This window comes from Myxocyprinus asiaticus, chromosome 13, assembly GCF_019703515.2.
Source record: "Myxocyprinus asiaticus isolate MX2 ecotype Aquarium Trade chromosome 13, UBuf_Myxa_2, whole genome shotgun sequence".
Classification (NCBI taxonomy): Eukaryota; Metazoa; Chordata; class Actinopteri; order Cypriniformes; family Catostomidae; genus Myxocyprinus; species Myxocyprinus asiaticus.
In genome coordinates this window covers 19,952,163-19,969,805 of record NC_059356.1, presented here as the reverse complement: position 1 = coordinate 19,969,805, position 17,643 = coordinate 19,952,163, and the positions used below count along the sequence as shown (strand labels likewise).

Below are 17,643 nucleotides of genomic sequence, written 5' to 3'. Positions count from 1 at the left end.
CTACCAAGTATTGAGTACATATACAGTAAATGAACATAATTTCCAGAAGGCCAACAATTCACTATAAATGTTTTTTTTTTATTGGTCTTATGATGTATTCTAATTTTTTGAGATAGTGAATTGGTGGGTTTTTGTTAAATGTGAGCCAAAATCATCACAATTAAAAGGACCAAAGACTTAAACTACTTCAGTCTGTGTGCATTGAATTTATTTAATACACAAGTTTCACAATTTGAGTTGAATTACTGAAATAAATGAACTTTTCCACGACATTCTAATTTATTGAGATGCACCTGTATATACACACACACACACACACACACACACACACACACACACACACACACTGCCATTCAAATGTTTGGAGTCATTTACACATTCTTTATTCTATTTTTTTTTTTATTTTTTTTTTATCATTTTAGAATAATAGTAAAGTCATCAAATCAACAGAATAACAGAAATGGAACAGGAAATTATGTTGTGGCCAAATAAATCAAAAATAAATCAAAACTATGTAATATTTTAGCATCTTCAAAGTAGCCACCCTTTGCCTAGAATTTGCAGAAATGTACTCTTGGCATTTTCTCAACCAACTTCTTGAGGTATCATTCTGGGATGCTTTTTAAACAGTACTGTAGGAGTTCCAATCTATGTTGGGCACTTATTGGCTGCTTTTCTTTATTATTCGGTCCAAGTCAACCATTTCAAAATCTTTTTTTTTTTTTTTTTTACACTTTTGTTTTGTATTGAAATAAATTAATTTGTTGGCACAATTATATTTTTGTCAACAAAACTAATTTCAAACATTTAAGCATGCGCCTTCAGATCAAAAGATTTTTAAGATCATGAGAAACTTTTCAGTCAAGTGTCCCCAAACTTTTGAACGGCAGTGTATATACACTGGCCGCCAAAAGTTTGGAATAATGTACAGATTGTGCTGTTTCAGAAGGAAATTAGTACTTTAATTCACCAAAGTGGCATTCAACTGATCACAAAGTATAGTCAGGACATTACTGATGTAAAAAACAGCACCACCACTATTACAAAAAAAAAAAAAAAAAAATCATTTTTGATCAAATCTAGACAGGCCTCATTTCTAGCAGCCATCACTCCAACACCTTATCCTTGAGTAATCATGCTAAATTGCTAATTTGGTACTAGAAAAGCACTTGCCATTATATCAAACACTGTTGAAAGCTATTTGGTTCGTTAAATTAAGTTTAACATTGTCTTTGTGTTTGTTTCTGTGTTGCCACGGTATCCAATAGACTGACATGTCTTAAGGTCAATATTAGGTCAAAAATGGCAAACAAGAAACAGCTTTGTCTAGAAACTCAACAGTCAATCATTGTTTTGAGGAATGAAGGCTATACAATGCTTGAAATTGCCAAAAAACTGAAGATTTCATACAAAGGTGTACACTACAGTCTTCAAAGACAAAAGAAAACCAGCTTTAACAAGGACAGAAAGAGATGTGGAAGGCTAGATGTACAACTAAACAAGAAGCTAAGTACATCAGAGTCTCTAGTTTGAGAAATAGATGCCTCACATGTCCTCAGCTGACAGCTTCATTGAATTCTACCCACTCAACACCAGTTTCATGTACAATAGTAAAGAGAAGACTCGGGTGCAGGCCTTATGGGAAGAATTGCAAAGAAAAAGCCACTTTTGAAACAGAAAAACAAAAAGAAAAAGGTTAGAGTGGGCAAAGAAACACAGACATTGGACAACAGATAATTGGAAAAGAGTGTTATGAATCTTAACCCCATTGAGCTTTTGTGGGATCAGCTAGACTGTAAGGTGCGTGAGAAGTGCCCGACAAGACAGCCACATCTATGGCAAGTGCTACAGGAAGTGTGGAGTGAAACGTCACCTGAGTATCTGGACAAACTGACAGCTAGAATGCCAAGGATCTGCAAAGCTGCGATTGCTGCACGTGGAGGATTTTTTGATGAGAATTCTTTGAAGTAGGTTAAGAAGTTCTGAACACACACACACACACATATACTGTATACAGTGCATTCACAAAGTATTCAGACCCCTTTTTTCACATTTTATGTTGCAGCCTTATGCTAAAATGCTTTAAATTATTTTTTCCCACATGAATCTACACTCCAAACCCCATAATGACAAAGTAAAAAAAACATATTTTTGATAACTTTACAAATTTATTAAAAAGAAAAAACTGAAATATCACATTGACATAAGTATTCAGACCCTTTGCCATGACACTTGAAATTTAGCTCAGGTGCCTCCCATTTCTCTGGATCATCTTTGAGGTATTTCTACACTTTGATTGGAGTCCACCTGTAGCAAATTCAACTGATTGGACATGATTTGGAAAGGCACACACCTGTCTATATAAGGTCTCACAGCTGAAAATGCATATCAGAGCACAAACCAAGCCATGAGGTTGAAGAAACTGCCTGCAGAGCTCAGAGACAGGATTGTGTCGAGGCACAGATCTGGGGAAGGCTACAGAATTTTTTCGGATGCATTGAAGGTTCCCAAGAGCACAGTGGCCTCCATAATTCTTAAATTGAAGAAGTCTGTAACAACCAGGACTCTTCCTAGAGCTGGCCGCCTGGCCAAAATGAGTAATCGGGGGAGAAGGGCATTGGTAAGAGAGGTGACCAAGAACCCGATGGTCACTCTGGTTGAGCTCCAGAGATCATGTGTGGAGATGGGAGAAACTTGCTGAAGTTGTTTCAAGGAGCACAATACTTGTTGACCCCTTTCCAAACATAGCGCTTATGGTTGTGACCATAAAGCTCTATTTTGGTCTCGTCACTCCAAATTACAGTGTGCCAGAAGCTGTGAGGCGTGTCAAGGTGTTGTCGGGCATATTGTAACCAGGCTTTTTGTGGCATTTCTTTCTGGCAACTCGGCCATTCAGCTCATTTTTGTTCAAGTATCGTCGTATTGTGCTCCTTGAAACAACCACACCGTCTTTTTCTAGAGCAGCCTGTATTTCTCCTGAGGTTACCTGTGGGTTTTTCTTTGTATCCCGAACAATTCTTCTGGCAGTTGTGGCTGAAATCTTTCTTGGTCTACCTGACCTTGGCTTGGTATCAAGAGATCCCCGAATTTTCCACTTCTTAATAAGTGATTGAACAGTACTGACTGGCATTTTCAAGGCTTTGGATATATTTTTATATCATTTTCCATCTTTATAATGTTCCATTACCTTGTTACACAGGTCTTTTGACAGTTCTTTTCTGCTCCCCATGGCTCAGTATCTAGCCTGCTCAGTGCATCCATGTGAGAGCTAACAAACTCATTGACTATTTATACACAGACACTAATTGCAATTTAAAAAGCCACAGGTGTGGGAAACACTGAAACTCAAAATCAATGATTTAAAAGGTGACTTTTTTTTTTTTTTTTTTTGGGAAATATTTTTATGAAAAATAAACTGAAATATCTTGCTTGCATAAGTATTCAACCCCCACACATAATTGGTCAGTGATCTGAATACTTTTGCAAGGCACTATATATTCTTTTTTCAGAGTAAAAAAATATGTGCATTATAGCTCGAGCTAGGGATAAGTCGTGCTGATTTAACACTGTGAACGACACCCCAGAGAACCACGTTGTGGACAAGCGGAATGCGTGCATTTATCAGACCCAAAACCAAACCGGTCCACTTTGAGTCTAACTATGGCTGATCGATGAAAACTACTTCTAATGTCTGCCCTATCAACTTTCGATGGTACTTTAGGCGCCTACCATGGTGACCATGGGTTACAGGGAATCAGGGTTCAATTCTGGAAAGAGAGCTTGATAAATGGCTACCACAACCAAGGCAGGCAAGAGGCGAACAAATTATTTATTTCCACTATGAGCACTGCCTTACGGACCACAAGCACAGCCTGAATCTGTGGGTGATGAGGCACCAAATGCTCCTGCACAAACAGCACTTCAAGAACGCCTTCAGTACATCCAACATCTACAGTGGTACATATTACAAAATCATTCTTATTGTTTTGCTGTACAGCTCTGACTTACTGTGTGATGGTTTTCTGCTAAATATTTGTCTAAATATTACAACTGTACAGGTGCGGTGGTGCTGAAAGCCATTATATGGAGATGGTTTGCCTGCGTTAATTACTCACAGTAATTAATGCACACGCTCCTTCATTTAGAATAATCTGGATTCATTGGGCCTCATTCATGAAACTATCATTAATATGAGTAAATTCAGAGTATTTTGCATGTAAAATGGACCTTCCTGAAAACTTTCCTCCAGATTCAGTAATGCTTCATACCCACCAGATTTGTTAGTTAAAAGTGTGTATGTTAGTGTGTAACATTCGTAAATGGGGCACACGTACAGGTTCATTTCACAATTATCATAATCCACGCCCATGAAAATGCCCTATAAAGGATGGCACCAGACTTACTAGCACATCCGAATAGGAATATGTGGAACAGTAATTAAAGCGGTTTAAAATGTGCATTCAAGTACATTCAAATCACAAATTCTTTTTTTTTTTTTTTGGCTGCCATCTGAAGTTCTTTTGTGAATCAAATAGTCTGACGCTTCGAATAGAATGAAACTTTAGTGTAAAAAAATGTCAGTTCATGCCAGCAGGAGGATGTCCACCACCATTAACCCTTCTGGTTCAGTCAAACACATCACCAGCATCATTGGTGAAAATTGTCATGTAAATTATAGTAACAGTGATATCCTTTCATATCAACTGCAAGAATCTTCAGAGAAATAAACAGAATGCCTGAAGAAGGTATTTGACTGAAATGCTGTAAGCTTATAAAGATCTGCAAGCCACGACAGTGTGCAGGGAATTACTGTATTTTTTCTGCCAAATTGTGTACATAACCACGATATGTTTATTTATAGGTTTAACAGCATTAACAAATAACATGTGTTAATAACTGAACATGATTTATCGATAACTATGCTGAATTATGAAACCTAACTTACAGAGCTCATATCAAACGAAGAAACTGTCCAACCAGTCACATTAGAGGGCATTCATTTTTTAGAGAAAATCAAACACAAACTGCGTTTTTCCTATTCACCCATTGCAAAGCACTTCAGCTGGAAAAACAATATAAAATTTACAAGTTTGCATGTTCATGTAATCTTTGAATGGAAAAATAGTTGGCTTGCTGTCCATAATGGAGGGCTCGAGCTCGAGCCAAACCCGAGGTGCCCATTGACTTTAACTTACTTAGCAATTTCTCTTCAAACAGTTGATGTAAAATTTCAGAGTATGTAGAGATTGGAATGTGTAAAGTTATACTAGTGATCGGGTACATTTTAAATCTTTTGGTCTCCCACAAACTTCCTCTGGCTGTGGAATGGAAACACTATAACACAATCATCTCTTGAGACACAATTCAGAAAATCAGTAAAAGAGAATCCGGCTTAGTTAAGTGGCTCTGAATCGTTTGTCTGACTGAGCTTCAATTCAGAGCTGTCTGTGAAAGGGCTTGATTCTCCTGTGGGACTCTGGCTGAGGTTCTTTCAAGTACGGTGTCACAGCAGTCAAACAGAAAGACTGTTTCATTCAGTCTGGCCGTGTCTGGAAAGGACTACAGCACAAGAGAACTCTCATAGAAACATACTCCTAAACAACATACAATAGCAGTCAAGGATAGAGCACCCAGAATTTTTTGAATGAATGTCATTTGAATTAGAAAATTACATTAGAATTGACAATGACAAGAAATGTCCCATTGCAAATCAAACAAGTCAGGCTAAAGGTTTGAGATGATTTTGTTGATTTCAGATATTCTTTGTAACTTTCATGGTTTACAAGTGACTGTTAAGGGCACTCACAATTACAGCTATTCTTTAGAGTGTCACTGACTGCACTCCAATTGTCAGTCGAAGCCTTGGATCTCTGCATATTTGCATTTGCCTCTGTCGCTCTTGTCCCCTCAATTGAATGATTTCTGGTTGCTTTGGATCAATAAATTGCAGTGTTAATGATAACAAATTTGGGCTGATAACTAGGTTCGAACTGATCCCTAAAAGCAAAGCTAACCAGGTTATTCCATTTTCAAAGCTAATCTTTAAACTTAAAAAAAAAAAAAAAAAAAAAAAGTTATTCTCCAAGCCCAAAATATACAGGTTGATCCTTTATCCCAGTGCATCCCTTTCCATTAATTAAAATTTCCTCTGGGAGCCATATATTCCACATTGTCATAGAAAAAAGTAAGGTTATTTTCATTTGCAGTTAGAGCAGCAATTGGGGCTAAATCTAGGTCAAAGATTTCTCTGGGAAACCAGAAGCAATCTGAGCCCTTACACTTTTGCAGAGGACGTTAAAAGCATTTTAACCTTTGAAGGAACATTGAAAGGCAATATCCCACCCCCAACAGGAAGTAAGTTGTTAACACCTAACTGTAAAGGTAAACTATAAAAGTAATGAATCAGCAGATCAAACAGGATTTGATTTTACAGAGTCTAATAAAAAACAGAGACATTAATATTTCATAAAAGGGTTGCACTTACAGCATTACACAAATTACTACATCACAAATACTTCATAACCAGACTATCACATGATGAATTTATTGGCAGTGTGTCACAGTGAGAGGCAGCTTGTGTTTCCTGCCTGGCTTGATGACAGGAAAGCCTCGTCAGTCTGTATCACACCATGCAAACACATTGACAAAACAGATTAGCAGCATTACTTGCTCTCGCTTCCTGTGCTCCAAACGACGTCCCTGTGAATGACGCTCAGGAATTACTAAAATAATTCAAACACCAAGGCTAGAATTAACAAAAATTAGAAAATGTTTCCAGCACTCCCCCCACGACATGAAGAGGCCAGTCACGAATTTCTCCAACCTCCCCCATAGTCAGACTCTGGAGTGTGCATGGGAGTGGGAAAGCATGTAGGGTTTTTGTTTTACAAATTTTCACTTCACGCAGAGCTCAACCCCACATTCCCACCACTAGCAGAAAGGAACTTTAACCAGTGAGGCATGAGAATATTGCAGTGCTTATGGAGTTTTGAGGTTAAAGTCGATGTCTGTTCACTTTGAAACCATCTATATGCTGATACAAAAGTTGACAAAATTGACTTTTAGCATTAAAAATGAATCTCTACTAACCATAAATATTGATGACTTACGAGTATGCAAAATTCTGTCCATTTAAATGCGCTCTAGAATGAGTACATCCTCGTGCCCTAAACTATCAGTACAATATGCCTCAAAATGGTAACAGCAAGTGGAAAATTATGGTCTTCAGAAAATTATGGTCTTCAGCAGCCCTAAAGCTCAAAAGAAAATTTTCCAAACATCAATTGGTTGCAAAGGAAGTGGCTTGAACTTGTACATTTATAAAGTGCCTTCAATGCCTTCATCCATAGAATATGTCAAGTGTGATTTTGCTGCCCTGTGACTCAACCAAAAGGATATTGGAAACTAGAAAACCATGCTTGTCAAACCATGTCATGGGGTCTTAAAGACCATGAATGAAGTAGGAATGTTTAAATTTAAAAAATCTGGTTGGATGTAGAATGATTGTCAGATCCAGCTGTCATGACAATCTTATTTGGGTCCGAGTTAACCCAATACAGACTCAATCTCTTGCAGGCTTTGAGTGGAATTTGGTGGTTGATACTGATTTCTGGAAAACCTTTGATTAGAATGATGAACTACTTTCTAATAGTCCATCCTTCAAATAGAGCTACTGAAAAGCGTTTGGCAAAATTAGGCCTTATTTACAGATCTAGAGAATTACTCTTACAAATGTTCCTATGATGGTGCTGTTTGTTTCAATTTAATTCAAGACTCCAGCAAAACCTGGTTAGATGGAACTTTGGCCTTTGCAACCAGAGAATAAACTCATGACTAGGGATGATTTAATAAAGCAGCTTTTCCTTTTTTCTTTTGACTGAATATGAGAATGCCACAACATGTTTCAAGTCATTATCAATTACAGTAAACACCAAGTCTGTTCTGGATTAGCATGTTTGCTTATGGTTTATCTATTCTCAACTCAGGAAATAAAATTTCGCCTTACTGACCCTATAACTTGAGTAGATGTTTTCCCAAAACTACATAAGCTAATCAGCTTTTGGTAGTATACCCAATGGCAATGCTCAAACTGGCCTTGTGTGACCACCTTGTTCACTGGCATGGCTGTCCTCACCCAAACAAACCCGGAATTCCAGTCTCATCCATCATCCTGCTGACTGAACCTCCTTTCAACACTTGGCTTTCATCCACAACATCTTTGTGAGAAGCACTGCTCAAACTCCCACAGCCCTGGCCTTAGTTAAACATGTGACATGCTTTTCTGAATACAATACCCATTAATAGTCCAAGACAAGGGTTTGGGATGGGAAAAGGTGAGGTTAAACTAGAATATTAGGCACTGATGTTGTGCACCTGCATGGAGTTCACAGACTTGATGGTGTCCCCAAAGTTTAATGAGCTGTCTGTTATGTTAACCAATCTGAAAACTGGTAGACAGCTTTCAGCCAATGGCAGCATCAAACAGAATTCCAAAGATAATGCAGCTCTCTACATTACAAGTAAATCGCTCGCATATGCGACCAAATTTCGCACTATGTGACTAAAACATGTCTGTTACTTACCACTGGCAAGAAAACATTCAGATTTTACTCACCAGAGATTGAGTTGTGTAGTGGCGAAGAAGAACTTAAGCACTGCAATCCTTTTACTGAACAAGAAGCTGCCGATTAAGAAGCTGGATTCAGCCTCGTCTTTTACTGCGTGTTGTGTTTCGTTAGCGCGCACTCTGAAGGAAATTTACCATTTTTGGCTGCAGTGGGACCGGATCTGTCATGATCATGCTGTCACCATTACTTTAGTTGAGTCATGAAATGACACTGACATTGCATTTAACAATGTCAACTCTGACTACAGTTAAACTTTTCCACAGACTGTTTTCACAACATTCTCCATTTTAAAGTATGAATACAAACCAGTAACATGCCTGTTGGACGTCTGTAAGAAGGTAAAAGCGCTGTAAAACTCGAGAGCTTGTAGATTTGAATTTGAGAACTTGTACAATAAATATTTGTATATCTACGTCAATATACATTATACAAGTAAAAGTTTCCTTTTGCTTCGTTCTGTGTATTGTGTGTCCAAAGACAAAATCCAGGCACACCATTTTCATTTACTGTCTCCTTTAAAACCCTTTCAGTTATTTACAGTCAGTTGGTGATCAAAAAGATAAAAAAGAAACATTAATTCTTATCATACATGGCACAGATGAGGGAAAAACAACCGTGTGCGCGATGCGCTCATTCAACCATAATCATTTGCTCGCGGTTCTCTTAAAGAGACAGTACCAATTTATTGCTTGTTATACATATCAATGTAAACTCAATGTAAATCACACAAGAGCATATAAACATGTTACAAAATGTAGTAAGTTCAATAAATGTGTAAATACATATTTAAAAGGCACAATCATACATTGTGAAATATTTTAACTTCAGAAAACACTGTAAATATTAAAGAATTCTACAAATACACTCATGCTGCATCTATGCAAGGGTTTGGTAAAAGGTTTTTTTGTTTTTTGTTTTTGCATAGTAGTTTTGATATAGTAGCACTTAAATGATCATTTTATATACCATTATTAAATAATTTGTATGTGTATTATTCTGCTTCCAATTCTATTGTGAATATTTTGTTAAAAACTAGTATGAAATTTCAAAGTGACAACAGCTTGTATCATTATTAATGCAATTTCATGACATCATACAAATTGATAAAATGTGAAATTTGTACACAAGCTAAAATGTGATTCAAATGTTCCAAAGTTAAATATGAAAATGTGTGAAAATGCCCCCTTCTCAGTTTTCTTCATATCTTTTTCAGTTGAATTATCCTTACATGTTGTCAAAAGTCTGGCGAGTACAAAAAAATTTGACTAGCCAATGGCGATTCTTCCTCCAACATGTTCATAGAGGGATGTAATGACTGTTTCCAAAGAATTGTTAAACATCTTTTTTCCATTTTTTTTTTTTTGACAAACCTCCCAGCCATTGTAGTTCAAACAGGTAGTTCTGCCACAAACTCAAGCCATTGGTTGTGCTAATGTTGTTATGTTGTGCCTAGTTAGGTCACTCAAACAAAGAAATTACAATTTCGTTTGGTGCCGCTAGTGGCGCAGAAATTACACTTTGCCTTTAATGTTACAGACTGAGATATTACCAAAATCTAACAAACATGGATATGTAAAATGATCTTGCCATCATTTTTATTTGGAATAGTCACAACATGCATTATTGTAACACCAACAGTGTCAGAAAACTCTTGTTTAAAAGGTATCTTGAACTTATTTCCCAAAGTCACTTCAGCACATGCATTAGCTTTTGCAGCTTCACATTCCTTGACACACTCTACTGAGCAACATTAATAACCTGTCATCTCAGCCCTCACTACAAGCCTAGAAGTCATCAAGAACTGAATATTTAGGCAGTTGTAACAATAAATGTTACTATGGAAAAAAAAAAAAAAAAAGGCTGCTTTTGTTCTTTTGGTTGGAAATAGTCCATTTAAAGTTATAATTTTAGCTAAAATTACAAGTAGGACAAAGTTCACAGATAAGCGCATCAAGCAAACCACCCCCAACTGGGACATCAGGAGTGATCTTAACCTCTAACTAGTGGAAAAACGACATGATATCTCTAGTTAATTCCAATCCTGTGAACATGCGCCAATCAATGGAGAGCAGGTTTTCCCTCTCCCCCGTCCTCAGTTGTGCTGTCTGTTATCATACACTTTGTGCAGACTGACTGAAAGACAAATGCTACCTAGAACAAACAGCTCATACAAGCTGCGTGTGCATCTTGGTCCTTGTTTTCTCTGGCGTTTTCAAAGGTGTATGTATGGTCAGTCGATGACATTAATGGTTGACCCAGACGCAAGAAAGTTCATAAATGTGTGATACCATATTGACAATCTGTAATAGAGGCTTAAAGCTGATGTGTGTAATTTTTCCAATGTTAAAATACTTCTATTCCAGCTTAATGTGTTAACAACTATAAGTGACATGTTTATTTCCCTGAAATCCTATCAATATTTTGCCTCAGTTGTGCTTTCAACATTGCTTTATTTGTTTGAACAGGCCAACTTCTGGCTCAACCCATGGCATGAGTTTGGCGCAGCACGATCTGTTTTGCTCAAACAATGGAAGATATGTGGAGTGTTTGAGAAACCTTATATTTGGAAGCATTGTTTTTGTAATAGTGTTTGGGCTGGCAGTGGCGCAGAAATTACTCACTCCAGCTCTACAAAGACATTTTTCAAATTACTTATGCATTTAGGGATGAATAAATATGCAAAATCAAGCTGAGGCTAATCCAGTTTATGGCTGAAATATTGAAAGCAGAATTATATTGATTTTCCTCTACATTAACATAAATGTCATATTTAAATTATTTAATTGGTAAAAGTGAAGAATGTATGACAACTCTGAGCTGCAAAGGGCAATGTTCATGAATTAATTATAAAGTAAAATCTGCAGATGGGCTATCTATCTGACAATGTGTTAGCTAAATGCTTTGAGCAAGAATAACTGAATTCTTAAGATTCACCTCTGCTCACGGTCTCAGCCGCTTTCCTGAGCAGCTTTTAGCATCTCTTTGGTTGAGTTTATTTAAACTAGCAACACCAACCAAGTAAACCCTGTATAAACGTCCTCTCTTCCAGGTGGTAATCATAATTAGGACTATGCAAGAAGTCATTAATATGATTTTTTAATCACAACGCTGAGCGTTAAGTTGGTCGTCAACTGACAGCTACAGCAGAGAAATGAATGCACTAATTCTGGCCTTGGTTCTAGTTCCACTACACTTCAAATTGAAATGGGAAGTGATTCTCACCCTCATGTGAACTTTAAAAGGTTGAACAAACAAAGTCTGCACTGACTAAAGCAGGACAGTTGAACACCAAAATGTTCCTCTCTTTGTTACTGTTGTCATTTCATTTCTAAGTGGAGTTTGTAAACCCATATTAGGCCTATAAGGTAGAAACTAGACTTACAACTGAAGAAGCAAATGTCTAATATGTCTGAATAAGATTCATTATATCCATAAAGTATTTATAGTCAGAACCAACACGATGAGTATCAACAGCAGGTCCAAAATCTACATTAAATGTACAAGTCAGATCCTGTTACTATGATCTAATATTGCATAACTAGGGGAACTATTCTTAATGCGTAGGCAGAACTTTACAAAAACGTAATTAAAATGATTATATTACTTTTAGAAGTCATTAGGACCAACCAAACTAACTGTCACTTGTTTGAATGCTTAAAGCATAAGGAAACAAGTTATCAGCTCCTCCTTTAATCAAGAAATGTCACATAAAGCACCTCATATGAAACAAACCATTTACAGAAAATCAGCTCACTACTGTAACTGAACAAAGACCACAGTGAAAACACCTTGAAATATCCCCTTAAACATAACATGATTAGTATGTGCCTCATTCTGTATTGTACCATCTGACTTTTTAAGTTTCATTCTGATGACATAACTTGTCATTCAAAACATTCAGGCTGCATTTGCTTGGGTTGAAGTAGATGGAAAGGTACGATTAATTCCTGTCTCATTTCATGAGCACTCTATACAAAGTTACCTACTAAACTCAGCCCAAAAAGAAACGTCCTCTCACTTTCAACTGCTTTTATTTTCAGCAAATTTAACATGTGTAAATATTTGTATGAACATAAAAAGATTCAACAACTAAGACATAAACTGAACAAGTTTCACAGACATGTGACAAACAGAAATGGAATAATGTGTCCCTGAACAAAGGTGGGGCAAAATCAAAAGTGACAGTCAGTATATGGTCTGGCCACCAGCTGCATTAAGTACTGCAGTGCGTCTCCTCCTCATGGACTGCACCAGATTTGCCAGTTCTTGCTGTGATATGTTACCCCACTCTTCCACCAAGGCACTTGCAAGTTCCCGGACATTTCTTGGGGGAATGGCCCTAGCCCTCACCCTCCGATACAACAGGTCTCAGACGTGCTCAATGGGATTGAGATCCGGGCTCTTCACTGGCCATGACAGAACACTGACTTTCCTGTCTTGCAGGAAACCACGCACAGAACGAGCAGGATGGCTGGTAGCACTGTCATGCTGGAAGGTCATGTCAGGATGAGCCTGCAGAAAGGGTACCACATGAGGGAGGAGGATGTATTCCCTGTAACGCACAGCGTTAAGCCTGCCTGCAATGACAACAAGCTCAGTCCGATGATGCTGTGACACACTGCCCCAGACCATGACGGACCCTCCACCTCCAAATCGATCCCGCTCCACAGTACAGGCCTTGGTGTAACACTCATTCCTTCGATGATAAATGCAAGTCCGACCATCACCCCTGATGAGACAAAACCACGACTCAACAGTGAAGAGCACTTTTTGCCAATCCTGTCTGGTCCAGTGAAGGTGGGTTTGTGCCCATAGGCGAGGTTGTTGCCGGTGATGTCTGGTAAGGACCTGCCTTACAACAGGCCTACAAGCCCTCAGTTCAGCCTCTCTCAGCCTATTGCGGACAGTCTGAGCACTAATGGAGGGATTGTGCGTTCCTGGTGTAACTCGGGCAGTTGTTGTTGCCATCCTGTACCTGTCCCGCAGGTGTGATATTCGGATGTGCCGATCCTGTGCAGGTGTTGTTACACGCGGTCTGCCACTGCGAGGATGATCAGCTGTCCTTCCTTTCTCCCCGTAGTGCTGTCTTAGGCATCTCACTGTACAGACATTGCAATGTATTGTCCTGGCCACATCTGCAGTCCTCATGCCTCCATGCAGCATGCATAAGGCACATTCACGCAGATGAGCAGGGACCCTGGGCATCTTTCTTTTGGTGTTTTTCAGAGTCAGTAGAAAGGTCTCTTTAGTGTCCAAAGTTTTTATAACTGTGACCTTAATTGCTTAAGGTGCATGTTCATTAATTGTTTATGGTTCATTGAACAAGCATGGAAAACATTGTTTAAATCATTTAAAATAAAGATCTGTTAAGTTATTTGTATTTTTACAAAATTATCTTTAAAATACAGTGTCCTGAAAAAGGGACGTTTCTTTTTTTGCTGAGTTTTAGTTTAACCCAACACTGCATGAATTCAGTGACATGTAAGGCCTCCAATGAAGGCTAAACGTGATTTAAGGAGCTTTGATTAGAAGAATTGTCACCAGGCTTATGGCCCTCCTGGCTTGTCTGTGGGCCATCTGTTGTCTCTCTATGATGAAAGACTGCAGCCTAGTAGTTCAAAGGGTGCTTGGAAACCTAACTTCACCAGCCACGTCTGGGCGTGTTCAAAACAGAGGAGATGTGAGGTTTAGCAAAAGCAATTATGAAGCAATCATAAAGGTTGATTGCGCTTATTGTCCCATGAAATGATTAGACCATTTTTATGATACAAAGAAATGGGCATAGAAATGTAAGAGAAAAAGATTTCTGTAATCACTTTAAAAGACAAGCTACCTTCCCTGAGTGCAGGACAGTTCTGAAATGCAATGCAACAATCATGCAATAATGTATTGCGCAATGTATTTCAAAATGGTAGCATATAGTACCAATCCTTGGGTTTACAAATAATTGAATATGTATGCATAGAAATAGGCTTTATACCAAAATATTTACCACATTGGTAAATAGAACAGTATAGGTGATTTTCACGAAGCCTGTCAAAAAAAATGTCCTGTTCTTATTTTACTCGAAAAACAAAATACATAGAAATTGCTATATTTTACATGTAGAATATGTTTTTTACTACTGTAATACAGTAAACACAACTGTGTTACGGTAATGATAAACAATTCAAAACAATGGGAATAGTAAAACTAAAAAGTACTCCCTTGGCACAGCCTTTCATTTTTTGCTGATTTTAATTTAACAATTTATTGTACAACAGCATTTTTTTTTTTTACTGTAATACAGTCAAAATAATAATAATAATAATAACTGACTGTTGCAAAACGAGAAACATAATTGAAAACAATGGGAATAGTAAATGTAAAATGAAAAAGTAGCCTAAACCCTTGGTACCACCTTTCATTTTTTTCTGATTTTAATTTAACAATTTATTGTGCAACGGCATCTTTTTAGTGTAATAGCGTAAAAAAGACTGTGTTGTAATGAGAAATGAGAAACATCATTAAAAACAAAGGGAATAGAACAAATAAAACGTCAAGACGCCATACGGTAATGAGAACGGGTAAAAGTAAAAATAAATAAACACAAAAAAAAAAAAAAAAAAAACTTAATGGTCCTAAACGTAGGCTTCATTTTCAGTATGAAAAACATAATCCATATCCTGTAACTTTTCAACATAACTCCAACACAATATGCATATGACTGAAGCATTAGGTCAACATGTGCGGCTGTATCCAGCCATAGGAGTGTTACGGTAATGCAGAAACTTACCTGCTGATATGAGGAGTCCTCTGGGCGAAAATCACTACTGGTTTGTTCAAATTGCAGATTAAAGTGAGGCAGTCTATGCAGCAGGTTAACCCACCACGGTGGAGAGTAGTTCACAACGGCTGCCATAATCTTTATGATAACACCACACCAGAACAGCCGAGAGGAACCAAAATCAGGAAGTTCAACACTTGCGTCCGGATTTTAACAATGTCATTAAATTACAAACTGACACGATGCTTTTCCCTGCATTCGTAAAACAAAAATATTTAGCGTGCTTCGTCCATCGTGATATACATGGACCCTTTTAAAAGTGACGTGATGATGTTTAAAGTGACTGTAGTCCCTAGAGAATAACCGGCTTTAATCAAAATGGATATTTGAATTGCTCAGATCTCAAGTCTAGTAGTATTAAACAGGACTTCAGCTTTCCTATGCACTGCTGGGTGGCAGGTGAACACAAGAGAAGCGTGTATTTCAACCCAGATAGCTCCTACTTCCCCTCCTCTCCAAACTGCCTATTGTTTGGATACATCAAAACTACATGAATGGACGCCACAATCCTGAGAATCCTTCAGAGATCCGAGACCCAGTTTCTAGGCGGCTCTCAATACCAGTCCTTTTTCAGATGTATTTCCTATGTTTGATATCAGTCATTGACCGAGATTGCTGCAAAGCGATGGCTCTGCGGTTTCGTCATTCCCACGGTGGAAATCCTCCGTTCCTTTGTCCTTATTAGTCCTAAATGACCGGGGAAGGGATTTATGAATTCGAAATGTCGGTGCTTGGGTTAGTGGACGCCACGCCACTCCTCCCTGCAGACAAAACTCGATGAGATGAGCTGTAATCCACTGTGAGTGAAAAATAACCGAGCAACGAGACCGATGCCCACCGCAACAAACTCACGTTGAGATAGTGGAAGCTTATCACGACATCAGCCAACTGTTGAGAATGCTGATCTCTAGTGGTTACACCTAATACTACACACAGAATACTCAACAAATCAGATAGCATTGAAGTTCGATGTTTTCCACTGTTTATACTGAATGGAAAATAAAATTCACATAATGATACAATATCCAAATAGGCTATAGTATTAAGATGCATGCCTGATTTAAAGGATTGAGAAACTAAAGGCAGTTTACTACTGGGGTGTGTTTACTGAATTAAAGATTAGCTAATAATCATCGAGGCAAGTATTGACAAATAGTCTTTGTAATATGAGAGAATTAAATGATAATTTAAACCATGTTAAGTACTCTTTTACTAGGCTAATATTGAGTGAAAAAGATTTTAGATCTGACAAATGGAGTTGACACAGGAGAACGTTTTTATATTATTAAGTGCTGTGGACAGTCTGAGAGAGTCACCTTTGTAAATCACTTAGTTCCAGGGTCGTTTCTGAGCATATGGGGGCCCTAAGCAAAATCCTACTTTGATAGTTTTAATTCAAGTTTCACCTTTGCATTTTAAATAAGCCATAATTGTCACATACTTCAACAGTGCATCTTGAATAATTTGGATATATTATGAATATATTAATAAATTAAATTTCAATAACATAATGGCAAGCACGCCAAGGTACTGCAGCTGCGCAAAAATACGCTCAGAATTCACACTTGTGTGAGCAGGACATTTCATATTACAAATCTGTTTTGTTCCATTCCTTTGTCCTTTTTTCCTTTCCTTTCCTCTTTTCCTAAGAGGATGGAGCAAGAAAACGAGGAAAGGAAAGGAAACGAGGATGCACAATTTAAGAAATGAGGAGAACCCAAAGAAACCCTTCACACGTGCAGGTGCCAGTCACATCTAGCTACAACTCTCTCCTTGCAGTTACATTCTCCCTTCCCTCTTGGGCCACAAGGGGGCTCCCTAAAACGGTATAATTTAGCCATAACATCTGTCTGAGTCTTACTCACAGCTTTTATGTTTTATAATAACAATACAAGAAAAAAAAAAAAAAAAAAAAAACCTTGCTTTGTGGGGCCTCCTGGTGGCTCGGGGCCCTAAGCAGTCGCTAATACCGCTTAGAAACGACCCTGAACACTACACAGTTGAAATGCACAGTCATTATTTCCAGATGGACTTTGTAATTTAACAACCAAATACCACAGTTACTGGTTAGATTTTAAGTAACAAATCAAGTCATTTTTATTTTGATAGCACTTTTCACAACACATATTATTTCAAAGCAGCTTTACAGAAAATGATGCTGTAATGTCTATAATGCCTTAAAGTCCTCAT

The 17,643-nt window shown here is 37.8% G+C and overlaps 1 protein-coding gene across 1 annotated transcript in view; it reads right to left on the bottom strand.

The window, feature by feature from the left end:
* Window positions 1–16,320, bottom strand: part of ttyh3a (tweety family member 3a) — an 89,521-nt gene extending 73,201 nt beyond the window's left edge. Inside the window, exon 1 of the mRNA XM_051714050.1 lies at window positions 15,403–16,320. Within this exon, the coding sequence (XP_051570010.1) occupies window positions 15,403–15,528 (126 nt within the window). The 5' untranslated portion in view covers window positions 15,529–16,320. The remainder of the gene's footprint in view (window positions 1–15,402) is intronic.
* Window positions 16,321–17,643: the final 1,323 nt, after the last annotated feature.